Raw genomic sequence first — 25,494 nt, 5'->3', positions numbered from 1 at the left:
ATCTTAATGATAACAAGTCCTTCACAAACAAATCTTTATACAAATTATTATTGCAAACAGAAAACACAAAAAAATCTTAGATGTAGGAATCCTCGTTGTTGGATCAGGCATTGGACGAACCACTAGCCGCCTTGTGCTCCCCTCAGACTCATCTCTTCTTCTGGTTTTTGTTACTAAGGCTGAGAAAAGCTAGGTGAATTCTTTTAAGTTGGAGTACTTCAGATTGAACAAAGCAACCCACATAAACTGATCGATCACCAGCTTCATGTCTGACTGAAAGTGCCTGACATGGTCATCATAAAGCTCCTTAACAGTCTTCATTGTGGCTAACTTTTTTGATGGAGGTATGTTCTCCTCCGAAATTATAGAGAGCCAATTCGACACAACTTCTAGCTTTACCTCGACTTCAACCAACCGAGCCTCTGGCATGTTCCTCAGCCACCTTCACCAAGGCCTTGGCAGTTTGACATTTTTCTCTGCCTTGTAAGTTGCCTCTTTGGCATCAAGGTAGATGGAAGTTAAATGGTGCATGACCATAACTCCTAATAATTGGTACCAATCAACTATTCGACTGATGTTGTAAGAGTTGTGGTCATTCAAATTTTTCTCAAAGCAAACCCGTCAGTGCTTGAAACACTGAGGAACTAGTCCCACATTATTTTTCTTAAAGAAAATTGAGAGTCCATGGTCACAAAGACCTTCAACTGCTATTTTTGCATTTTTCTTTAGCCTCTCTATACCCCTTTTCATCTTTTTCTTATTGAAGGGGGGAGGTTTAGCATCCAAATTAGACACCGAAGCCCTGCCCTTCCTTCAATGGACTTCTTTAGAGGTAGTAGGCTCAGCCTTTGAGTTAGACTTTGCCCAAATCTATTCCCTTCAAAGAGGTTCCCCCTTAGCAGTTGGTGTGGGCTCTGGCTCAGATTAAATGGAAACCTTAGGGGAGGGTTGCCTATCCTCCTCTCTTGCAACAGTGTCGATAAAGCCAGTGGTAGTCGCCTATCACAGAGTCATTGGCTCCTGATCTATCTATTCATCCGAGGGTTCCTCAACATCAGACCTCATATTACTTGGTGTTTGTCACTCTTTTGGTCCTGTGCCTTGAAAGATCCTAAAACCATCAAAGAAGGCTTTTGCTTGATAAAAATAAAATCCCCAGTGGACATCCTTTGAATTACAATGATAGTTTAAGAAACAAAATGAATATTATCTAAACTTGGGATCACAACATCGATGTTGATGGACGCATCCTCCCTCACTTCCTCAACAACTTTCTGTCAAACTGCCTTTTTGTATGGCTTCTTTTGAGAGGGCTCAGAGGCCCTCTCAATCCATCGCTCCCCCTCTACAGTGTCTGATGCTGTGCACAGCTCCACGATCATGGACTTAAACTTGTTTGGATTCAGAACTTTATTCTCCACCATTCTGGTGGTTATTTGAATGAAAGATGACTTCATTCCTTCAATCGCCAAGGCTAAGCTATGAATCCGTGGAGGCAAGAATTTCTTCTTCTTGTAGACCCGACCAATCTGACGGCTCTGGATCTCACAGTCTTTTGTCTACCCAAGAATGAAATGATATTTTCTATCTTTGTTCTTATTCTCATGCCCAACTAGGTGGAACTTTTGGGTTGACCAAAATACTATGTAAGCATATGACTCCACATGGAACTAGAACATGTAAGAAAGTAAAACCTTTGACAAAAGGATATCCTTTCGTTGGCAGTAGATCATGTATGCCATGATGGCCGAAATCGAGTTGGGCTTTATTTGGGCAGGAATCACCCCGTAGTGATTCATAATGATCGTAAAATCCTTTCATAATCACAACAGGAGACTACAGTGAAATTGATCATGATAAGAGATTAGATCCCTTATGAACTAGTCAATCCCTCGATTGATTGGACCAACGACATCATGATGGGTCTCATTATCTAAGATGTAGACGTTCTCGAGCAAAGAAACATCATCTGAAGTCATGGTGGACCGCTCGATCGCAGGGATCAACTCCAAGAACTTGGGTGAGTATTGCCTAGCCATCCAAAAAAAAGCGAGAAGAGCAAACAAAAAAAAGTTGACTAAAGGGGAGAGAGTAATGAGACCAAAAGTGCAGAAAATTCCAACCCTTATAAGATACTAGAGGAAACTGAAGCATCGCGGAAAAGCCGTACCTCGATTTTAAAAATTTGAGTCACATTAACGTAAAATCCAAGAGAAATAATTATAGAAACAAAATATTTTTAAAAATTAATAAAATTAATTTTATGTATATAAGAAATATTTTACGAATGTTTTTTAGGCTGCTTCAGTAGAGAAAAGCATTAAAGTAATTTTCAGTGCAACACACGCCCCTTAAACTTAAACCTACCAACACTATCAACTTTGACTTGGACATGTATAATCGAGCAGGTTTCCTGAAAGTCAACCAACTCCATCTGAAGAGCTGCTAGCTCTGTTGAGTGTCCTTGCTTGATAGCCACTAGTTCTTCTCAGGGCTTCTTCATTTTTTCCTCCTATTGTAGACCAGCCGCCTGGGCAAAGCAATCCTCCATCTCCTCCCAATGGCGGGTGAATGATGCTGAAGACCTTTGTTGGTCATCGGTACCCCTCTCGACGCCTTCTTAGAGATCTACTAGGATGTCGACCACCTTCCTCTTGCTTTGCACCTGGGCTGGAGTTCTCTCGACCACTCATGAAGCGATGAAGCGAAAACTCAGTCAATGCTTGATAATGGTGAATTAACTTCTAGGACCACATCGTATGCACCAAAAATGAATGTTAGCAACATGAAAGTAATTTCTCTAGTTGTAGAAGATTGTATCTCAACATACCTAGGACTCGATTCATCTTAGACCACTAGAACGAAGGAGAAATCTCACCAAGCATCGATGACACATCCACATTCTTGCACTTGAGGCTTGGTTCCGAAATCACAACCCTTTGATCTTGTGGGACACCCACAGTCTTGCTCTCATGGCTTAGTTCTAGAACTGCATTCCCCTCGATCTCTAGGATGTGAAGCTTCAACAGCTCCTCACACAGGTTGTTCAACTGATTGATCTCATCCCAAAACAGTGGTATGAATTGACACACCAACATGCAAATCACCCAAATTGCCTCCCTTCATTTGTTGGATAATTTTTAGTGAGTTGGCAACACAACTTAATCATAGAGTTATTCCACTTGTTTCTTCTTAAAGGTGAGTTGCTTAACTCTCCTCACTCTCGGGCTGGTCTCTTCTTCAAGGCTCTTTGCTGCCTTGGGTTTCTTCACGCTCTTGATTTGGCTCCCTTCAACCGGCCTTCTTGCACCTCCGGGCTTCTTCTCGCCCTCGGGTTGGCTATCAACCTCTGGTTGCTTCTTATTCTCGATATCCTTCTCAAGATGAAATCACAAAGCAAAAATCTTAAAGGCTTTTATCAACATTTCCTTGATAAGGGTGTCGTCTGCAGCTTTCTTTCCACTTGTCAGGAAATCACTCTTGAAATATACCAAATGGGAGACACACTCTAAAGCAAATGTAGATAACAAAAGCACCAATGACACTCTATTTATAGAGGCCATGGGCACAGAAATCTAAGGAGTTCAATTACTAATGTACTGATTACGAAAAAAATGAATCTAATTATTACTTTAATTCTCTTATTCATATCGCAGTTATCACTTTCAAGAAGTAAGAAAATTTGAGAACTAAAATATGAGGTCGATATAACAAAGGTTGTCAGAGAGACATAAGAGTACAACTAGGGATAACCCACAAAAGGAAGACCAATGATTGCATCATCAAAAGATCAAAAGACTTGATTGACCAAGTACAACTCCTTTGGTCAGGATCTGAAGCCGGCATAACGAAGGCTGTCAGAGCCAAAGACCGATATCTATCGAGCTGAGAAGGCATTAACCCAACTATCAACCCAACATCACCAGCTGCCCCATAAAGTGTCTCTGGGATTCTTTACAAAGAGGCCGAAAGTTCTCATCACGATATAATTCGTGAACACCCCAGAGGAATCTTCTATCAATGGGTGAGCTACATATCAGATTAAGGTGATTCACTATATTCCCGAAAGCCTAGTCTCATCTTGGCGATAAGAGCCCCTCAACTATGGGGCAATAATCAGACCAGTGCAGACTATCGGTTGACTTAAGCCGATCGAGCAAAGTCCGGACGATCAAATATTAACCAGGGCCAATCAATAGATCGAACTCAACATAGTCGACCAAACGAGCCTTGTCGACTTAGGTATCGAAAATCTTAGCCGACCGAGCAAGAGGGTAGCCAAGCCATAGGTTTATTTATGTAAATGCCTAAAATACCCCGTAATGCCTTCGTTATAGCAGACATAACTTTGTAACTATGCAGCTGATACCCTGATCTCCTATAAAAGGGGGTCATTTCCACAATTAAGGCTAATCAATGAATTAATGAGATAATTAATATAAATTCTATCATTCTACTATTCATTACTATGCACTCTCTCTGAGCCTCTCTCATGTTTTACATTCTATTTATCCATAATGATTCACAAGACAGAGTTAGATTCAACATCATAATAATTATTTTGATAAAATTTAAGTTGATTTTAAATTAAGAGTTAAATTCAGGTAAATTTAAGTTAACATGCTATCAAAGACTAAACTGAACTCGGCCCAGAATGATAAAAATGTTGAATTTTTTTTTTTGACTGGCCCAGTGAAATTAGGGTCAAAATTGCATCAGGTAAAAATTTGACAGGCCAGTCGCTGTTATGCCGACACTATTGACAGTGCCGAAACACTTTACTCTCGTTAGCTGTCGTTGAAGATAGATAAAGACACTGTTTGTGTGAGAGCCTGAGAAAGAGCCGAAGAAGAATTAAGAATTTGTTTGGTTATAAAGAGAGAGAGAGAGAGAGATAATGCAGATCTCTATCCCCTTTTTTTAATGATAGTGCAGTCTTTGCTTTGCTTTTTGTCGTGGTTGCTTGAGTTCATTTCATTTGAGGGAAGCCATGAAATCCAAAATGGAAGAACTTCGTGTTGTGGGTTAGGGTTCCCTTCGTTATCCCAGCGGAGAATTGCCGAATAAGGTAAGGAATCGACTTCATTTTCCTATGCTTGCTCTACATTTTCAATTATTACTCTCTCTCTCTCTCTCTCTCTTTGTGTGTATCTTTCTTGTGATCTTCTCTTCTTGTTCATTATCCACCGCGTTACCTATTTTCCCTTCTTAGTTACCATTAAAATCTTAGAAGTGGGTTCTTCAGAGCTGTTGAGAGTCAGATTTGCTCTTAATCTTGCTTCTGCTACCAGCCAGTCGGAATGCTTTCTTGCTCCTTTTCTTTTCGCCTTTTTTTGTTCGTAGAAGTAGCAATTTTCAGCGGATGTCTGTATATCTTAGAGGCATGGTTTTAAGAAAGGTCTTTGTTTTTAATTATCTATTTAGCCTAGTGCATTAGGATTCTGGTTTTTGTTGGTTGGATTTGTTTAGTATTTTAATTATGTCGTTGTATTTGGATTTAATCTTATGCCTGGTGACTGAAATTGTTGCTGCGGGAAATAAACATAGAGAGCGATACCTGGTTGGTAGCTGTTAGTTTTATTTCAATGAAATAAGTTGGGTTGAATACTGAGCTGTAAAAATCACAGTTTTTAGCGTACTGCTAATGAACTTCAATCCCGTTGAATAAAAACTCTGGGACTAAAGTAGTTTTAACATTTTAACATGTACAGTTGAATACTTTTGCTTTGTTTGGATGTTCTGAAGTTAGAGAATCCTAATGCATAAGATAGAAATGGATAGAATCTACATCCATATTTAGAAGTTATTTGATAGCAGATACTCACTAGATAGCTGGGCTGGACAACATCTACACACTAGCCATTTCATGATAATTTAGTCTCCTTTTTTCTTGTTTCAGAGATATTCTGGTTTGTCGAAGTTGAAATTTCTCCTTTCTATTTCCACCACTGAATTCACGTGTAATTACATATCTAACACCTAAATTTCAATTTTTACATATATGCTACCTTGTCTATGCATGAGAAGGTGTATTTTACTTTTTAAAAGATAAGATAGTGGTATTTTTGATCCAATATAAAAGATTTGGGGGGTATAAATGTAAAGGGTAAATTTTAGGTGTTGGTTATGTAAATGCATAGGATTTGGGTGGTATTTATGTCATTGCCCCATTAATTATGATGTTTGCTTACCTTGTATCTTTCTTCTATGGCTTACACTTTTGCTTATTTGCAGGTCTGGTGGATCTTTCTCTAGCTGAAAAGCTGTTATGGCTACACTTCTTGACATTGGTGTTTCAGCAGCTATAAACATATTGTCTGCATTTGCGTTCCTGCTGGCATTTGCAATACTGAGACTGCAGCCATTTAATGACAGGGTTTACTTCCCTAAATGGTATCTTAAAGGACTTAGAAGCAGTCCTTCAAGTAAAGGTGCATTTGTCCGGAAGTTTGTCAATCTTGACTACACATCATATCTGAGGATTTTTGCTTGGATCCCTGCTGCCCTCAAAATGCCTGAACCCGAGCTGATTGAACATGCGGGATTAGATTCTGCTGTTTATTTACGGATTTACCTTTTGGGGTATTCCTCTTTTTGATCTTCTAATTGCTTGTTTGTTTATGAAATTGCTTCATAAATTTGTTGTTAGTCTTACTGGATGCTTCCTTGATGTGCAATACTTTTCATAAGATAAATTTTATGCATATTGTACATAGTTAGATTGATGCTTTACTGTTTGTTTATATTATATGCTTTTCTATGAAAGTTTCAATGCAATGTATCTCTCTTGTTTACCTTTTTTTACCCACTAATTTAATGATTGAATGCGAGTCATATAGACCTTCAATATAACTTTCATGTTGATTTGTTTTTTATCCAACAATGACTGAATATGCCATAGTTTGATATGTTTGCGGTTTGCTTATGCAAGCTGCCATAATATAATATATTATATGTTTTTATTTAGTCATTTTGACACCTTTCTAGTTTTTATTCATTACTTATAAATGATTTTTTCAATAACAATATTTTTATTTTACATGTTAACATGATTTTCTTAAACTGAAAAGTTGGACAGGACCTCTCTCATTAAAATAGAGGAGAAGTTACACAACAATGCTTATTAAAATAAAAGAAATTGCACAAAGAAACAACAAAACAAGAGTTCTCACATTAAACAGTAGCCAAAGAACGTCAATTGATTTGTCAGGAAGATGGAGATCAAAAAGTCATACAGGGGTGGTGGTAGTTTTTTCACTGGCTGTGTAAAGATTCAGAAAATATATAAGGGAGAAAATATCAAATCAAATCCTCTTCCCATCTTTAGTAATGTTAGAGAAAAATCTAGCATTTTATTCTTTCTAAATAACCCATAGAGAGGTAAGGAACTAAATATCATAGATATCTTTGAAATTATTTTTTGACGAGTATCCCACCAAGATGGAAAAAGCTGATGCAACCCACAGCTTTTTAAATGCCAAAACATTGCTAAAGCTTCTTTTCCTACCTTGCCAATTGTCTAGCAATTTTATAAAATTTGAAAGATAACTTTTACATATAAAACAAGTCATATATTGAGCAAGTCCCCAATTATGGAGGATTTTGCAGGGCAATTTCTTCCAAGACAATGCCCACACAAGAATAGAAATTTCAGAAGGTGCAAAAGGATTCCACTTCGAATCAGCTTTACCTTTTCTAACCTAACAAAAGAAAGATTGATAGTATAGTTCTGTCATGGGAGATTTGTCGAAAAGAAGTATCCCCAGTTGCACATTAATATAAGCATTTCTGATGATATCATCAAAGCATGATATATTTTTTGAGAAATCTCAACTTCCTTGCCAACCTTTTAATTCCATCTCCATGCACTTTATAACATCAGAAGCTAGCTTCAAGAAACCAAATCTCTAAAATTGAAAGATGGAATGCTTGTTGAAGTATGTGTCATTAGAATTGAAGGTAACTAGACAGTGATCTAAGAACAATTTGGCAAGAGGAATTTTACCAAAATTGCAAAATTGGTCCTCATAGAAAGAAGGAATTGATCAAGGTTAGCAAAGCTTTTTCATTAATTTTCTTATTATAGCTAACGGACTTCATATCCACAAGATTGAAATAATTTATGATTTCAAAAAAAATCAGATGGGGGTCTTGGAGCTATCAAGGGATTGTTCTTCATGAGAAATATTATCAGTAAAATTTTCACAATTGATCCATTTAGAAGTCTTAAAATCTGCAATAGCTGATTATTCATTCTAAGAAAAAAAACTTCTCATTTTCATCTGAAGTCTCATAGATCATCGTTAAAATGCATCATAGTTTCATTTTGAAGCTGCTGAAAGTGAATAGAAATAGAGAAATTTTTGGTGAAAGAAGAAAGCGCATCTTCAGTATTAGGGTCCCATGTCCTAAGACAAATTGACCTTTAGAATTGGGAACTTTCCTATATTTAATCTTACTGCCACCCATAGATTCCAATGCAATAGAAGAGGGGTCAATTTGATCTTTAGAATTCAGAACTACCCAATCTTTAATCTTAGTGCCGCCCATAGATTCCAATGCAATAGAAGAGGGATCAATGAGTTTAGATTCTTGAAGATAAATAATATCAAGCTTTTTTGAAAAAAGATTCTTTCCTTAACCGTCGTTTATAATAGAAGAAGCTAATCCTATATCAGTCCATGATTCAATCTTCATGATACAAAGAACTAAAGTTTTGGGTATTAACATGACCCGAAGTGGGCATGAAAGAAATGATGTTCATCCTCTTGCTGTTTGGAGACCATTTGAGAGGAATCAAACAAAGTTGAAAAGTTTGAAGAAGTTAACTTAGAAGGATTTTTTTCGTAAGCTTCAAGCTGTTTGGGAATCACATTCTCTTTAGAAGTAAAAATGAAAGATCTCCAGTAATGAGAGAGCCCAAAAGTTCGGATATATAACCTTTGATTTCACTCATTCTCAAAGAATAAATTTTAGCTCCACAAAGTAGGAAAAAGCTCCCAGACTTTATTATTAATGTTTATTTTATTTATTTCCATAGATATATTAAGAAATTTAGCATATTTGAGGAGAGAATCATGTTTCTTTTTGAAACCAACCTTATATAAATACTTACTAAAATCTTCATCCCAATCATGATGGAAGTAGTGATGTAAATTGGAAACAACAAATACGTGAAGATCTGATACATTCCAGAAATTTCAAGGGCAATTGCAACACCTTGACAGTCAAAAGGTGACGAGAGGGAAGGATTATTAATTTGTAAATTAGTCTCTTTAATAAAAAGAAAAGTAACATATTTTTAATTTGAAAATTTTTCTCTTTAAAAAAAAAAAAAAAAAAAAAAAAAAAAAAAAGACTCTCTGCGTAGAAATTAAATAACTCTACCAGTTGTAATATCTTCAAAACGTTCCAAAAGAATAGCTAGAGGTTTCAAATTTGAATTTAGATCAAATGCATAAGAATTACTAGGAAAAAAAGGTTCTCTCATAAATGCAAAATTTAAAGGTTTTTTACAAAGATAGTTTCCTCTTCAACCTCCAAACCTGTACGAGCTGCATATTTGGCATGAACAATGGAAGAATTCTAAATGCAATCTGAGCTAAAGGTATTAGATGAACCGTTGAATACAACGATCTTTGCAAAAAAACTCCACCAGTTGTAATATCTTCACCATTGAATACAATATGCCCTGCTCCACTAGTTGTAACTTCTTCAAAACGTTCCAAAAGAATATCTAGAGGTTTCAAATTTGAATTTAGATCTAGTACATAAGAATTACTATGAAAAAAGGTTCTATCATAAGAATTTAAAGGTTTTTTACAAAGATAGTTTCTTCTTAAACTTCGAATGTGTAAGAGCCGCTGATTTGGCATGAACAATAGAAGAATTCAAAATGCAATATGAGCTAAAGGTCTTAGATAAACCATTAAATACAATGATCTTTGCAGACCTTGCCATTCCCTGCAAAATTCGGTGTAAATTAAAAGATCATGAAAGAGATTATTGACAACATTGATAGCGAGAGATTGATACCCGAGTTCACCCAATCCACCACATAAAAAACAAATATTTTTACTAAAAATAAATAGACAGTTACAACCCAATACAATCGAAAGGGAAATTACAATAAACACGACACACCAATATGCTGCAATAGGAAATAATAACAAAAGACAACACAAACTCAAATTACGGTGGATCTCAGGGTAGTGGTGGTGGTGATCGACAAGGAGTCGGAAGGTGGCGAAATGGTGGATGAGCTGGTCAACCAACCGAAAATAGCAAGGTAGAGGTTTCTTGGGTTCCGAACAACAAGCATACATCGGCTAATGATGTGGAACAACTGTTTTGGATGATGGAATCAAGTTGGAAGGAGGTAAGGCGTAGGTTTTGTTGGCGGCGGTGTGTGGGAAGGTAAAGAACAGTGACTTAGGAGGCTGAGAAAGGCATGGACAGTTAACTGTAGGGCTGCAGATGGGGCGGTCCTGGTGGCTGGAATAGCAGGAAAACAACCAAGAATAGTTGTGCTGGGGTGCGACAGTGAACGGGAATGGCAGTTTCAACGCTTGAGAATGCGTGGGATTGCCAGACAACAAAGGGAGGGCTATTTCGGTGCTGTGACAGCGAGGGGAATGATTGGACAATGAAGACGGGTAGCTGGGTTGAATGACAACAAGGTGGTAGGTGACTGGAAGGGATGACGTTAGGTGGATGTGTGGCTAGTGGCTGGAGTTGTAAGAAGACAGTCAGAATGCTGTTCGGTAGTTTTGACATCGAGAGAAGGCTGCAACGACAGTGAGGGGAAAAGTCTGAGATAAATACCCCCACGAGAAGGAGCTATTGTCGAAGCACCATTCGATCCCTTTGAAGGGGATCACCACCTCGAAAGAGCTACAATTGGAGCACTATCCGCCTTTGGATACAACCTATGTAGGGAGAATGATGCTGATGGCTGTCTCGACAGAAAACATACGCCGAAACTGCAAACCTCAAACAAATAAATCATATAAATAAGCCCAAACTACTAATGCTTGGACCCCCCATGAAAATGGGGCACCAAACCAATGTGTAAAAGTCAGTCGACCTTCCCAAGTCTGGTTTGGTTCAGTCTACACGAATGAATCACAGAATTGGCTCTTGTTGCTCTTTACGCCCACCTTACGGTAACGACAAGGCTTGAAGCTTCCATGTCGGTCTCCCGGGTTTGGGGGAGCTTTAACCTCATCTTTTGAAGCTTCTGCTCCTCATAATAAGTCAAGTCGGCCCCGTTGAAGATAGCGACAATGTTGCAAGCTCCCAGTAAGTCAATATTGTAGCCATTGTCATTTCAGAACACATCCTGATAAAATAAATATCTATCTACTTTTTGGCATAGCTTGTGCTGGAGCTAGATAACGACGTAGATTATCACGAGCCAAATCCTGAGCAAGTAAATCTATAGTCTGCTTCTCCCACTCCTTTTACTCTGTTGGATGTGCTTGATAAACAAATTTATCAGGAGGAATCAACTCTGGGATGAAATCTGTGACAAGGTGGGCCATACAGAAGGGTAACCAATCAGGAGAGTACTCTTCTTAATCTTCTTTGGAAGGACCTAAATCCCACAATAGGATGTTCCTTCCTGCAAAGCTTCTAAATCAATTTCAATACTGTGGTTCATTCATCCTATTCGATCAGTAGTTGGTGGGTATGTTGTGGAAGTGAATTTAATATCTAACAAATCTCTATGGGCTCCTAGAAGTGGTACAAAAGAGTCTCATCTCAAACACAAAGCCTCCTTAAACAGGGGAAACTCAAGCAGTAGCCTATATATTTGAAAAGTTCTGAATATGCTTTATCTGGGTTTGCCCTATGTTGAATATTGACTTCTTAAACTCTTGGCCCTTTGGCATCCAATGTCTATCCTGCTGATGTTCCTTTCAATGCCTGCAAAGTGTTAGCTCGAGATACCACAATCTTATACTTTGCATGAATGCTCATTACCTTGGGCTCACTACTTTTTAGAATATCTACTATCATCTCAACTGGAGTCTCTCTCGTGGTTCAATTGGAATCACTGACGGCTCGTTATGCCTATTAGGGGACTGGTTCCGCCTGGGCCGGTCGAGATCCCCCCAACCGGCCAGCCACAACAACAGGCAGACCGATCTGTCGCGCCTGAGGGGAGGAGGAACAAGTTATGGAGATTGTGGGGTCCACAAGGGATTTAATCACATACTCAAGGAGGAGAAATTAAAGTTGGGAGGGAAAATTGGAATGTTATGGGAGGATCATATTAAGGGGAACCTAAGCTTTATTCTTTTTTATGCATTTTTTGTTGGCTGCTGGTTTTTCTTCTTTTGGTGGTGTTCGTAGTGACGTCTACGGTTGTGGGAGAGCCGATTTACTACTCAAAAAACAGATCAACCTTGTATCTTGCTTGTTTTCTTTTGTGTTTCGTAAGAGCTACCCTTATTTGAATTATTTTCACCAATTTATTGCTTTTTCGTTGTAGTTGCTTGCTAATTTTGGTCTAGGAGCATATCACGTCTCTTCCTCATTGGATGGAAGTTGAGAATTCTCTTTAAAATTTTCATCTCTTAGATCACTGTTTATTTCTTCAACTGCTCCCTGATCCATTAGAGCGATCATTCTCTTGCTTGTACAATCAGATTCAATATGCCCAAATCCACGACACTTGAAATACTTCCTGATTGGGACAAATTTAAGAATGCGGATTAGTTCTACTTGTTTTCCACACCGAATTAGTGTTTCCTCAGACGGGGTTGGCTTGGATGTTCCCCCCGAGTGTATTATTGCTGTAAGATCCTGGGATCGAACTCTGCTTGTAAGATGTGATGATCATCCAGTAATGCCGTCTTTTCGCTTTTAAAACTAGGGCTTGCACATCCTATTCATAATGAACTGGTAGGTATAGGCGCTTCATCTTTTATTTCATATGGGACAAAGTAATGATGTTATATTTTCCCTTAAACAATGAACTCTTATTTAACTTGCTGGCGGTTATTTTCACCATTCCGTATGGTTGGACATGCTGGTATTTAAAGAAAAATTTTTACAGTCTGGAGCCACTCATTAAACTTGTCTGGATCCAAGTGACTTTCAAAATACGGTCAATCCATATTTATTTCAAAAACTTGGCTTCTCAGATATTTCAGGTTAAATCTTTGGAGTAGAAGTTCTTCATTCTTGACATCCGTATGGTGGAAGAGATCTATTCTATTTCTTCGATCTGGTAAGTCACCTTTTTAGCTACGACTGATTCTTTCGAGCTACCTCCTCTCAGAGGCGGCAAACTTCCATTACAGCTGGAGAATTTTCTACCGCACATCCTCCATAGAAGGCTCCTAGGCATCTTTGCGGATTCTCGTAAACAACATTGTGGCTTTTTCTCTCATTTAAGTCTATGAGAATTGTCTCTTTAATAACATGGTTAGAATTTTTGTGTAGTTAGATGGAAGAGGGTATATATGGATCATGTAGGTTGGAGAAAAAAAAATTTAAGTGGCTGGTCCGAATAATCAACCAAGAGAAGGAATTTTATGTGGAGATGGGATTGGGTATTGGCCCAACAAGTGCTAGAAGCCCAATGATAAGAGGGCTAGGCTAGTTCTGATACCAAATGATGATACCAGAGTTAATCCGAACTATTATAGGAAAATCAACTATTATTCATAAAAGTAAATAGTCGGTTAAAACCAAACACACTTGAAAGGGAAATTATAATAAAAACAATGCAATGATACATTGAAATAGGAAATAACAGCAAATGACAACACAAACTCAAATTAGGGTGGATCTCAGGGTGGTAATTGGCGAGGGGTTGGAAGGTGGTGAGATGGACTTGCTGGTCGGGCAATGGAAAATAACAAGGTAGTTGTTTCTTAGGTTCCTGACAACAAGCTGACAAAGGATAATGGCGTGGAAAAATTGTTCTAGATGATGAGAACAAGTGGGAAGGAGGTAGGGTGTAGGCGTGTGGGAAGGTTAGGAATGGTGGCTGGGGAGGCCAGGAAAGTCAAGGCAATGGTAGGGTTGCGGTCCTAGTGGTCGGAATAGCCGGAAAACATCCATGAACTATTCTCACATTTGGGGGAGGGGGGGGGAGGAGGAAAATAACAGAATGCTGTCCAGTGGTTCCGATGGCGAGAAAAGGCGACAGTGACAGTGAGGAAGGAATGCGGAGGATGGAAAAGTCAGAGATAAGTACCACTCGAGAATGAGTTACAGTCAGAGCACCGCTCAATCTCTTGGAAGATATCACTATCTCTGAGGAGCTACAGTCGGAGCACCACCTGCTTTTGGATACAACTCTTAGAAGGGAGAAGGAGGATGTTGATGGCTGTCATGACAATAGCCGTATGCCAAAATTGCAAACCTCAAACTAAAGAATGACATAAATAAGCATAGATACTTAGGATTGGATCCCTATATGGAAAGGATGTGCCAAACTAACGCGAGAGAGCTTGTCCGCCCTCCCAGGTTTTGGGCTAGTTCGGTTTAGATGAAGGGATCACGGGCTTGCCTCCCGCGGCTCTTTATGCCCACGTCATTGTAGCGGTAAGCTGTGAAGCTCCCAAGTCAGAGATTAATCATGGCTTTTTGGATGAATAGTAAAATTTCTGATAATATCGTAATGTCATCAACTAGTATAAGCACTTTGTCCTCCAGTAAAGAATCTTTAAAAATAGAATGCTTAATGCTTATCCATAAAATAAAGTTTTAGCAGCATCCCAATTCCAATAACAAAAGTTAAAGCATAAATTTCAATCCAAGTAAAAGCATCTTATTAATTGTAGAGGCTCCGTTATTCTCACTCCATTTATTCACTTTGACTGAAAATCAAAAACTCGTGCATTTTCTAACATGAGAATCTAGTATTTTCCTGTCCTTTTTAGTGAAAAAGGACACCCGCTTAATGATTGAGATGATGCAGAGCCAGTCTCTATTCCAATGCCAATTAAGAACTTTCAATAGTCATTCTTTCCTGATTCTATGTTCGAGGATTTGCATATGAATTATTGTTTGATCCTTTTTAAAGAAGAGAAGACTCTTCTTAGTAATATGTCCTTTTTTTTTTGCATCTAAAACAAATGCTGCTTTTTCTATAATCACTTGCAGAATGTACCTTGTCCAAATAATTTGAAACAGTTAAGTATGGTTTTGTGCAATAATAGCAGAAGATTTGCCTAAAAAATAATTACCACTGAAATCTTTCAAAACTCTAAGCTTAGCCCCCACCCCCTGGCTCCCCAAATTGCTGCGTTCTAATATCGTTAAATCATTAAAGGCTCTTTCAAGCACAAACAATTGAAATCAATTAAAATGATCTTTAAAGTTGCAATTACTATTTTGTTTTTAAAACAATCTAATTAAAGCTGCAATTACAATTCTGTTTTTAGAACAATCTAACAGTCTTAAAGTAATTAAGTTTTCATTGCTGTTCTCTTGTTGTTTTCTTACATAACAGGCTTAAAATATTTGTTCCTATTGCTTTCTTGGGATTTGCAATTTTGGTACCTGTGAACTACACAAATGATACTCTTGAGACGATGAAGGTGGAGTACAGCGATATAGACAAGCTTTCTATATCAAATATTCCTAATAGATCCGACAGGTTAGTAATCTTTATATTGAATGACATGATTAGGTTTGTGAAAGCTATTTTTACATTTTAGATGTCATGCTCATTTGAATCGTTTGTACAGTTATACATATTGTTAAATTTTGAGCTTACTTCTCTGCTTAATTTAATTTTTAAATTTAAGTTGTTTAAACTATTCTAGATTAATAACCTTTTTGACTCTTTCTAAATACATCGAAGAATTATTTGAAGTAGTTCCTAAAATCATGCAATGAATTTTTACTTTTTTTGCAATACCCACTGTCTGAAACATGTATTTAATCTTCATAAAATCTTTGTGACCGATGATATTAAAACATCTTAAATCATCGTCTTCATTGATCTACGGTGAAGCTTCATTGCCACTGTTGGTCTTCATTGTGATAGGGATGGCAGTAGTTCACTGTTAGAGGGAAGGAAGGTGGACTCGACTAAAGAAGAGGTCAGAACTAGCATGTCTACTGGAAGTTAGGCAATGTTTGGTGGCTTTATTTGACAAGAGGAGTTTCCGTTTTTTGAGAAAAAAAATATATTATATTGTCTTGTTGTAACGGTGGCTGATACAATTTAATTGAAGTGGGCTTAATATTAAGTTCGGTGGGTTCTTAGATTTTTTTTTTTCCTTTTTTTTTGAATGAGTTTGAGTGCATTGGTTGACTTTAGATTGAAAAAGATTGAAATTATTTAGTGCTGATATTATACTGTGCATTCTTTCATCATCCATGACTTCATCTGTCTAATTTAGCCATGGATGCATGTTTGATTTAAGCTTAACTAGGCAAATTGCAGTGTCATCATGCCTGTTTTTTCTTCATCTTTTGACACTTGTTCCAACACTATCGTATCAAAGCATATTTTTAGATCGATGACACCATAAAGTTTGATTTGAGGAATTGAATGGGTCAAAGAATTGTGATCTTTGAAAAGCTAAGATGCGGGGAGTTCTTTCAATTAAGTATAGTAAAAGCACTCATAGGATATCCATGATGTCTGAGATTATTATTTGAAATTATAATAGCTTAAACTTATTTAGGTTAAAAATAGTTTTTGACGAAGGTCCGTTAACATTAGGTTCTTTGATGCAACTAATGTTATGTATAGTGTGAATATATTCAAAGAAATTTAATGATTCATAGATCACAGGCCATCGATTAATTTAAATAAATTATTTTAATCAAGAGGCTATTTGGTTTGCTACAAAAGAGGGTACTGCATTCCAAATGTATGTGTTTTGAAATTTTGGGTGTTCAGTCTGCGAAAAGAGGAATGCATTGTAAAATTGTAATATATTTCAAATGCAGCATTTAGTTAGTTTTCAGTGTATTTCAAATTCGCTAGATTTGGTTAATTTTCAAATATATATCAACTGCAGTTTGCAGCTGTGCCTTAGAAGATGCCAACAGCGGTTGTCGTGGGCCAACAACCACTGCAGCCACCGCGATTGTCTCTTGCACCATTTCCACTGCAACTTTCAACTATCACTGTTTGCCAACCGTCCATCGTTGCCACAGGTTGCCGACCACAGCCCTTGTTGCAACCATCAGTCCCGTCTATCGATGCTTACCATCGCTAGCTGGCTACCAGCTGCCAATCGTTGTCGATTGCCCGCACACCTTCATCATCCACTACTGTCCTCTGTCAGCGTCACCAACACTAGTCAGTGCTGGTCGCCGTTGGTTGACCACACCTGCGATTGCCACCTGCGATTGCTATCTTTGTTGATCATCACCCTCTGCCTCAACCGACTACCACAAGCTGGTCATCCGCTTTGGCTGTTGCTCAAGGATTGTACACTGCAATCATTTTTCAGTGTACTTACCCAAACACAATTAAAAATTCATGCATTTGTAGTGTAGTCATCCAAATAATAATATTTATTTTTCAACACACTACATCTACTTTTACACTGAATGCAATTTTCATCAAACCAAACAACTCCTAAATCTAAATGTGTAATGCTCGAGTTGCAGCTCAACTGATATCAAAATGATCGAAATAGTCCTATAAAATCAACAAAGATTTTGAACCATTTAAAGTTAATGAGCAATCATAATTTAATTACTACAATTTGAATTTTTTATGGGCTAAATTTGAGCAAGATAAATAAAACCAATCAAGCCTATAGAAAATTATTTTGAATAAGAACAAGGAATGAAAGTAAAACTTGTTTTCTTTAAATGTAAAAATGCAATAGTAGAATCAAAACTCAACAAACAACTAGACCAGAATAATAAGAGAAAATTTGTGAAAATTTACTATATACAATCAACAAGCAATCACAATTTAGTTTCCATAAATCACAACTTCAATGTATCCAATTTGAATAAAATAAATGGTACTAATAAATCGAATACTAAATTATGTTGATGAAATATGAATAAGGAATTAAAGTTCCAAAAATACAAAAAAATTAAGCTTTACACTATTTTAAGTAGATAATCAACAACAACAACAACAACTATAAGCCTTCATCCTGCTAAGTGGGGTCGTCTATATGAATCATTTGTCTCCATTGTATCCTATTGAGCGTCATATTTTTTTTAATTCCAATAAATTAAGTCCATTTTTTATACAACTGTTTTCGTTCGTTTTTCTCTCTTTTATTTCAGGAATCGCCAGCTTGTCGATCATCGTATACTTCCCTTTTTAAGGAGTCGCCAGCTTATCGATCATCGTATACTTCCCTTTTTCGAATAAATCACTTTTCCGAGTCATATGAATGACCAGGAGAAGGGAGGAACCGAAAAGGAGGGACATACAATAAAACGACAAACAAGAGAAAACACAAAACTCGAAGAGCCTACGTGCGGTAAACATCGCAAGGTCATATGAATGACCAGGAGAAGGGAGGAACCGAAAGGAGGGACATACAATAAAACGACAAATAAGAGAAAACACAAAACTTGAAGAGCCTACGTGCGGTAAACATCGCAAGGATTAGTTAAGAGTGTCCGCCCAAACAAGATCGGGCGATAGCACCTTAAACCGATATCCGCAAAAAAATACGTAGACTACCCATAACCAGAGATTCAGGTGTAGGTGCTTGATCTGTGATCAAGAGCACTCCCAAGGGGACGTATCCCACTTGGTTAATTATATCTTGGTGGTACTGGGACGTATCCCACTTGGTTAATTATATCTTGGGGGTACTCAAGAATACTTTCGATAAAAGGAATTTCGCTTGGATTATCGTGAACGTGGGGCAATAGGTACTTAAAGGAAGGTTATTCCGTGTGAGAACATTCCCGATGCTTCGAAGCTTGCGCTAAGCCATCGGGCAGAGAGTGAGTCTCTCACATCCCGAATGGATAGCGGCTCATCAGCATACAGAGCCCACGAAATAACCTAAATCATATTGACGGAGAGATCCCAACACGTCAAAGCATGTCCAAGCCATAAAGGCAGATGACAAATCGTCGTATCCCAAATGGGCGACAGCTCATCGGCATTAGGTTGTCAAAATGATATCAATGAAGTGAAGGAGCGACAAGGCTCAAAGGGGCTCAACAAAAGGAAGGTAGAGTGATCCTAAAAAGGTAGAGATAATTGGTTCGGGGTATCACAGACCCGTCATACACAGCTACTAGGACCCTAAGTCTACCTGGTTGTGAAAGTAGTCGATTTAACACGCCCTGAGATCCCCGGTCAGCAATCCGTGAATTGCGTCGTCCACGGGAACCTCGACTGTCCTAAGGTCAAAATAAGGAAACTCTATCCAATGACTAAAGCTGGAGCTCCAAGAGGTGAGACTTATACCTGCCGAAGTGACAATGATGCCTCAGGAAAGAAGAGAAGCGGAGGTTCAACTACAAAGCTGGAAACACTCCAAACAAAAGACACACCCCATCTGGGTTGGGGAGCCTTCTAATACCCTAGGCGTATTAGAGAACCACACAGCTACTAGGACCCTAAGTCTACCTGGTTGTGAAAGTAGTCGATTTAACACGCCCTGAGATCCCCGGTCAGCAATCCGTGAATTGCGTCGTCCACGGGAACCTCGACTGTCCTAAGGTCAAAATAAGGAAACTCTATCCAATGACTAAAGCTGGAGCTCCAAGAGGTGAGACTTATACCTGCCGAAGTGACAATGATGCCTCAGGAAAGAAGAGAAGCGGAGGTTCAACTACAAAGCTGGAAACATTCCAAACAAAAGACACACCCCATCTGGGTTGGGGAGCCTTCTAATACCCTAGGCGTATTAGAGAACCACCTATAAAGAAGCATGCTAGGCCAGTCAGGTTGGAGCACGGGGACTCATCGGGACATGCAAATATGATGCAGCTATCTAGAGCGGTCCTTAAATATTGTCGAGGCCCTATTAATATATGCAGGAAAGTAAATGTTGCAATTTTTAAACCCTGAATATTTTAATCCTAAATTTTAAATAACTTGAATATGTTATTTAGAATTTTGTAGAAAATTACAATTTTAGGGTCCTTAATGAGCCTAAATTATATCGTGAAATCCCAGATAAACCACATAAATAAACAAGGAAAACACATGCAAATGCAGACATGCAATATGATGAAAAAAGAAAAAATAAGCCAAATCAAAATAATAAACATGCCGGTGTCGCTGGACCGACAACATATCCCAGAAAAGAAAAAAAAGGTGGTCGGACTTCGCATAAACATGCCCGGTCCTAATTCTATACATCAATATACAATGCAGAATTAAGATACGGGGCACGAGCATCTGCTACTGGTCCCCTCCACGTGGTTCCCACGCCAAACTCTTCGGAACCGGTGCCCGTATCTTATTTTTGCTACAGGATTCTCCTAGACTCTAAAAGTATATAGGAAAAAGAAAGACTCAATCCTGCATGAAAACAAGTGTCAGCGGGAAAACTCACATGCAAATAACATATATATGTTTTAAAAGTGGGAGAGCTAATAACACCTATAAACAAAAAGAGTTAGAAATCATTACTTGCTCCCCCTGTAGCGGTACCTGTGTGTGTGCATATAAATAAACATGATTTACTGCAAAAAAAACACCCTAACAAACTACCATACATATGCAGCTTGCAGTCACATCACAAACATAATACAAAAGAAATATGTCTGGCTAGGGCAACCCATGCAGCAGAGAACAATAACCAAGCATAAAAAAGACTACATAACACCCTAAATCTTAACATAGAAAAGTGCGTCAAGCATACCAGCCCCATCCTAAAGATTTGAAGGATCTAAAGGGTGTCTCGAGGAGTGGTGACACGAGTTAGATCTATTAGATCTTTAGCAGTCATACTCGTCAATCTCGATGACTTAACTCGCATTGCTCACCGAGATCAACCCAACAAACAATGCTCATTAAGGCATCACGACCGCAAGGGGCGAACATGCAAATACAATTGCAGACAAATATGTGATAGAAGTGATGAGTGTACCGATGGGCAGTGACTCAGGAGGGCATACCGCGCAGGCAGCGGCCCGAACAAATGGTGGTGTTGTAGTGGCAGTGACCCGAGGAAATAGGTGTGCCGTAGCGGCAGTGACCCGAGGAAATAGGTGTGCCGTAGCGGCAGTGACCCGAGGAAATAGGTGTAAAAGTTGTGGACGTGCCGTGGTGGCCGCGGCCCGAAGGTGTGCTGAGGCGATAATGACCGGAGGAGAAGGGCGTGCCGTGGCGGCAGTGACTCGAAAAAATGAGTGTGCTGTGGAGGCATTGACCCGGATATGCAAAAATATAGGTGAACATGCAAACAATCATGCATATGTACACACATAACATGCAGTGGTGCAAGTGGTCGGTCGACCGGGCCGTGGTGGCTGGTCAAACCAAAGTGATCAGTCGACCAGTTCGGGTTGACCGACCGAGGCACAAGTGGTGTCGACCGGTCTGGGACGACCGATCGAGGCACAAGTGGTGTCGATGCAAGTGCAAATGCGAGATACAAGGTGCCGGTGCAAGTGCAAGTGCAACGTGCAAATACAAGATGCAAGGTGCAAGTGCAATGTAAAGTTCAAAGTGCAAGTGCAAGTGTCGGTGTGATATATGATATACAATATGGGCCAGAGTAGCCGGCAAAAACATAAGTGATGCGACCGGTTCGGAATGACCGACCGAGGCACAAGTGGTGTTGATCGATCCAGGATGACCGATCGAGGGACAAGTGGTATCGGTGCAAATGCAAGTGCGAGATACAAGGTGCAAGTGCAAGTGCAATGTGCAAATGCAAGGTGCAAGTGCAAATTCAAGGTGTTGCAAATGCGAGATACAAGGTGCAGGTGCAAGTGCAAGTGCAATGTGCAAATGCAAGATGCAAGTGCAAATTCAAGGTGCAAGTACAAGTGCCGGTGCGATATATGACATACAATATGTAACATACAAGGCATGCACATGCAAACAATAAGGTGCAAATGACCAGATATGATAGCGAGTCACGCTCGTACTAACGATCTCACCTGGGAAGCCTAAGGTTTAGATTTTTGGATGTGCGACATCGCCGCCTCTTGCTCTGGTGAGAAAATGTGGGGAGTTTCTCTCTGGATCTTCGAGGGGGAAAATCTCCACTGCGTCGCGAAATAGGATAACTACAAAGCTTTTTCTATTTTGCGAACTTCTCCAGACTATGCAAAGCGAGCTAGCTACAAAGCTTCTCTTGCTTTCACTTCTCTTGCGTTCACTTTGTCAAGTTCGACCTCCCAACTTCTCCAAGTAAAGCTGGGGAATCCAAAGCAATATGAGTGAGGGACTCCGACCCATGCCATCGAGACTTGTGCTAAGGCTCACAACAAGAGGGAGGACACTCGGCTCTACAGTGGGTGTTTGGCTACGCATAGGAAGTCTTAACCTAAATGCTGGCTCTAGGAAAACCAACGATTCATCAAGCAGGCACGTCGTCGAATTGACCCACGCCGGCACGCACCCCATGTGGGCGATTGAACCCACACGCCTAGACACCGCAACAACCTAGGGCCAGCTAGGAGTTAGAAAATCTCACCACCGTCACGGTTGCAGATGCGTTTTCCTTGCTTGCTCGAAGCTCGCCGGCGTTCGATCCATGCTCCAGTGTGCCTTGGAGAACGTGCACAAGATAACAAAAAGACCCAATGAGGGCAGGAGTTAGGGAAGTATGCAAAGTACTCAAAAATAGTAATTTAACATTTGAAAATATGACCAAAACGTACCTTTAAAAGGAGGGGTCGGAAGCCGGATTTTGCATCGCAATGTTATCGCCGCCTCGCAAGTGTTCGCCGCTACGACGAGGGAGAAGGAAGTGCGCTGCCCTAAGTTTTGCACACAAAGGAGGCAACTACGGGAACTTCGCCGGCGGTAAGGATAGCTAAGCGGCTAGGGGTGCAATAGCTCGGGCTCTGCGTAAGTGAGAGCTGGGGCCGACAAGATCTGGACGCCGGAGTTGGAGGAGGCGACCAGCTTAGTTCCGGCGACAATAAGGAGAAAAAGATGCGGGCTTTGACTGTTCCACGCAAGGGAGAAAATGCCACGGCTGCTAGGCTAGCCAACACGAAGTAGCTCTGGCGAAAAAATACGCCACCAGGCGAGGAGACGGCCGACGAGTGGGAACGTGGCGGCCGACTAAGAAGAAGAAGAAAAAGAGAAGGGTCGGCGATTGGAGCAAGGGTGCTGACGTCTGGAGGGGAAGCAGTCGGGCTCACCGACGTGAGGAGGTAGCGGCGGCGAAGAGCTCCAGTCGGCGAGCAAGGCTCGAAGAGCTAGGGTTGGGGGCTGCGGGAGAGAGAGCCTCCACACGAGCTCTTTCTCGGGTGAAGAGAAGACGCCGACGGGAAGGAGGTTCGCTGGCGAGGAGCTTGGTGCGCCCGAGCCAGCGGGGGCTAGGGTACGCACGCGAAGGTGGCGGTGGATCTGTCAAGGGTTTCGCCATAGGGTTGGAGGGCGTGAGTTTTTTTATATATAATAATATATATAATATATTATATTATAATAATAATAATATTATTATTATTATAATTATCATTCGCGTATTCTTCACCCGTACATGTCTTCGCGGAGGAGAGGCGTGAGTTTTATAATAATAATAATAATTCTTCACCCGTACATGTCTTCACGGCGAAGTGGATGTCCTTCATGACTAAAATCGATGTTCCGGATGCGTTGGCGCAGTCCATTTCGTCGTTCGGGGTTGTTTAGGCTAATTTTTCGACGATCGTTCCCAAAACGATAATTCACACATTTTTACCCCGCCCTTGAAACCGTAGCGAAGTGGACATCTTCCGTAGGTGAAATCGACGTTCCAGACACACTCATGTGATCTGTTTCGTCGTCCGGAGATTACTTTGCTGACGAACGAGCTAATTTGAGCCAGTTTCACGCGTGACGCGATGAATGATATTCGTCGACCTGATTGAAGTTGTCCGATGTGTCAAATGCCGACCGACCTTCGCATAAGCAAAAACCAAAGTCTAGCAAAATGTCCGTGGCTACGTGTCCCTCAACACGTGTCGAAAGGTCCTGGGTGAGTGTCTAAACTACCGGATGACTGCGGACAGACCGTAAGCTATCCCGAGCCATGCAGGTGGACACCCTATACTCGTGACATCAAAAATTGTTGCCAACAATAACATTTCTCTTTTTAGGTCAACCCTAACCTTTCTTCACATGAGTTGCATCTAAGACATCTACTCTCGTAACCAGATCATAAGATGGTCAGCGTTTAATGTGACCAAATCATCTAAGGCCACCATTTCTAACCTTGTCTGCCATTGGAGCTGCTCTGATACCATGTTGAAATTCAGAATAATGCGAAATAAAGTGAAATACTATGTTGTTTTATTGATATGAACGAAGGTATAAATAACTCTTACAAGAATCCTATAATAGAAAAATAAAAATAAAAATGAAATGATATAAAAGGAAAGATATATCACCTCATATATCCAATAATTAATTTATATTAATTATTAAGAGATATAAGAATAATATAAAATAGGAAAATAAATAATTTCTAATCCAAGAAAATAAATATAAAATAGGAAATGAAATATCTTCTTATATTAATGAAATAATTTATTCTTCATAATTTCTTATAAGAATAAATTATTTCTTATTATAATTTTTAACACTCTCCTCATATTCGGAATACATGTTAATAATTTTTAACTTGCTGAGTAGTGAAGAAAAATTAGTAGTTTGGATTATCGAATTTGCTAAATTCAGGTTTGGCTGAATTTTGAGTTTTGTCTGCCATATGTTTTGGCGTAGAAGAGAGTTTTAGGCTTGGCTGAATTTGCTGGATTCAAGCTTAGTTGAATTTTGAGTTTTATCTGCCACATGTTTCGGCGTAGAAGAGAGATTCAGACTTGGCGCTTGGGCTAGAGAAAAGGACAACTTACAGGAAAACTGACTTTTAGTTGAACGTGGTTGTCGTTGGTTTTAGAAAAAAAAACATGTAAATCACACAGTAAATTTTGCAGACAGAGAAAGCAGCAAAAGAAATGACGGCTGGAAACAGAGTTTCCCTTGACGCTTGGGCTAGAGAAGAAAAACAATACCGCAGAAGAAATGACCGGCTGGAAACGCAGCTCCCCTTGACGCTTGGGCAGGGAAGAAAAAATACTGTAGGACAAGTAGCCGGCTGGAAACGCAACTCACTCTGACGCTTTGACAGAGAAGAAAAATAATACTGTAGGAGGAAGGGCCGATGATGGATTTTGTCGGCATTGTTTGATAGCGATATCTCTGGCGAGATGATGATGGAGCGGGTGACGACATTGCTGGTGTCGCCCTGGTTGGAACCCGATCGCTGGTGCCAACATAGGAGGATACAACGTTGAAAGTTTTTGGATAGTTTGTGGTGATGTCTGGTCAAACTCTAAAACATCTGGATAGTTTGTGGTGATGTCTGGTCAAACTCTAAAGCATCTTGCTATCATTGTTTCTTGAGA

At 39.6% G+C, this 25,494-nt stretch overlaps 1 protein-coding gene across 3 annotated transcripts in view; it reads left to right on the top strand.

Moving 5' to 3' along the window:
* The first annotated feature begins 4,815 nt into the window (after positions 1-4,815).
* Positions 4,816-25,494, top strand: part of LOC110018310 (calcium permeable stress-gated cation channel 1-like) — a 128,125-nt gene continuing 107,446 nt past the window's right edge. For 2 of the 3 annotated variants that reach the window (XR_002293347.1, XM_020715590.1), the window contains exons 1-3: positions 4,816-5,068; positions 6,235-6,582; positions 15,473-15,619. Coding sequence is in view for 1 of the 3 variants with exons in the window: in XM_020715590.1 (XP_020571249.1) it covers positions 6,269-6,582; positions 15,473-15,619 (461 nt within the window). In the remaining 2 variants the exon portion in view is untranslated. Of the gene's footprint in view, positions 5,069-5,382; positions 5,399-6,234; positions 6,583-15,472; positions 15,620-25,494 lie in introns of those variants that run through there. The other variant, XR_002293348.1, reaches the window with a different exon arrangement.

The sequence above is a fragment of the Phalaenopsis equestris genome, unplaced genomic scaffold (genome assembly GCF_001263595.1).
Source record: "Phalaenopsis equestris unplaced genomic scaffold, ASM126359v1 Scaffold000008, whole genome shotgun sequence".
NCBI lineage: Eukaryota > Viridiplantae > Streptophyta > Magnoliopsida > Asparagales > Orchidaceae > Phalaenopsis > Phalaenopsis equestris.
This window is presented reverse-complemented; position numbering and strand designations above follow the sequence as displayed.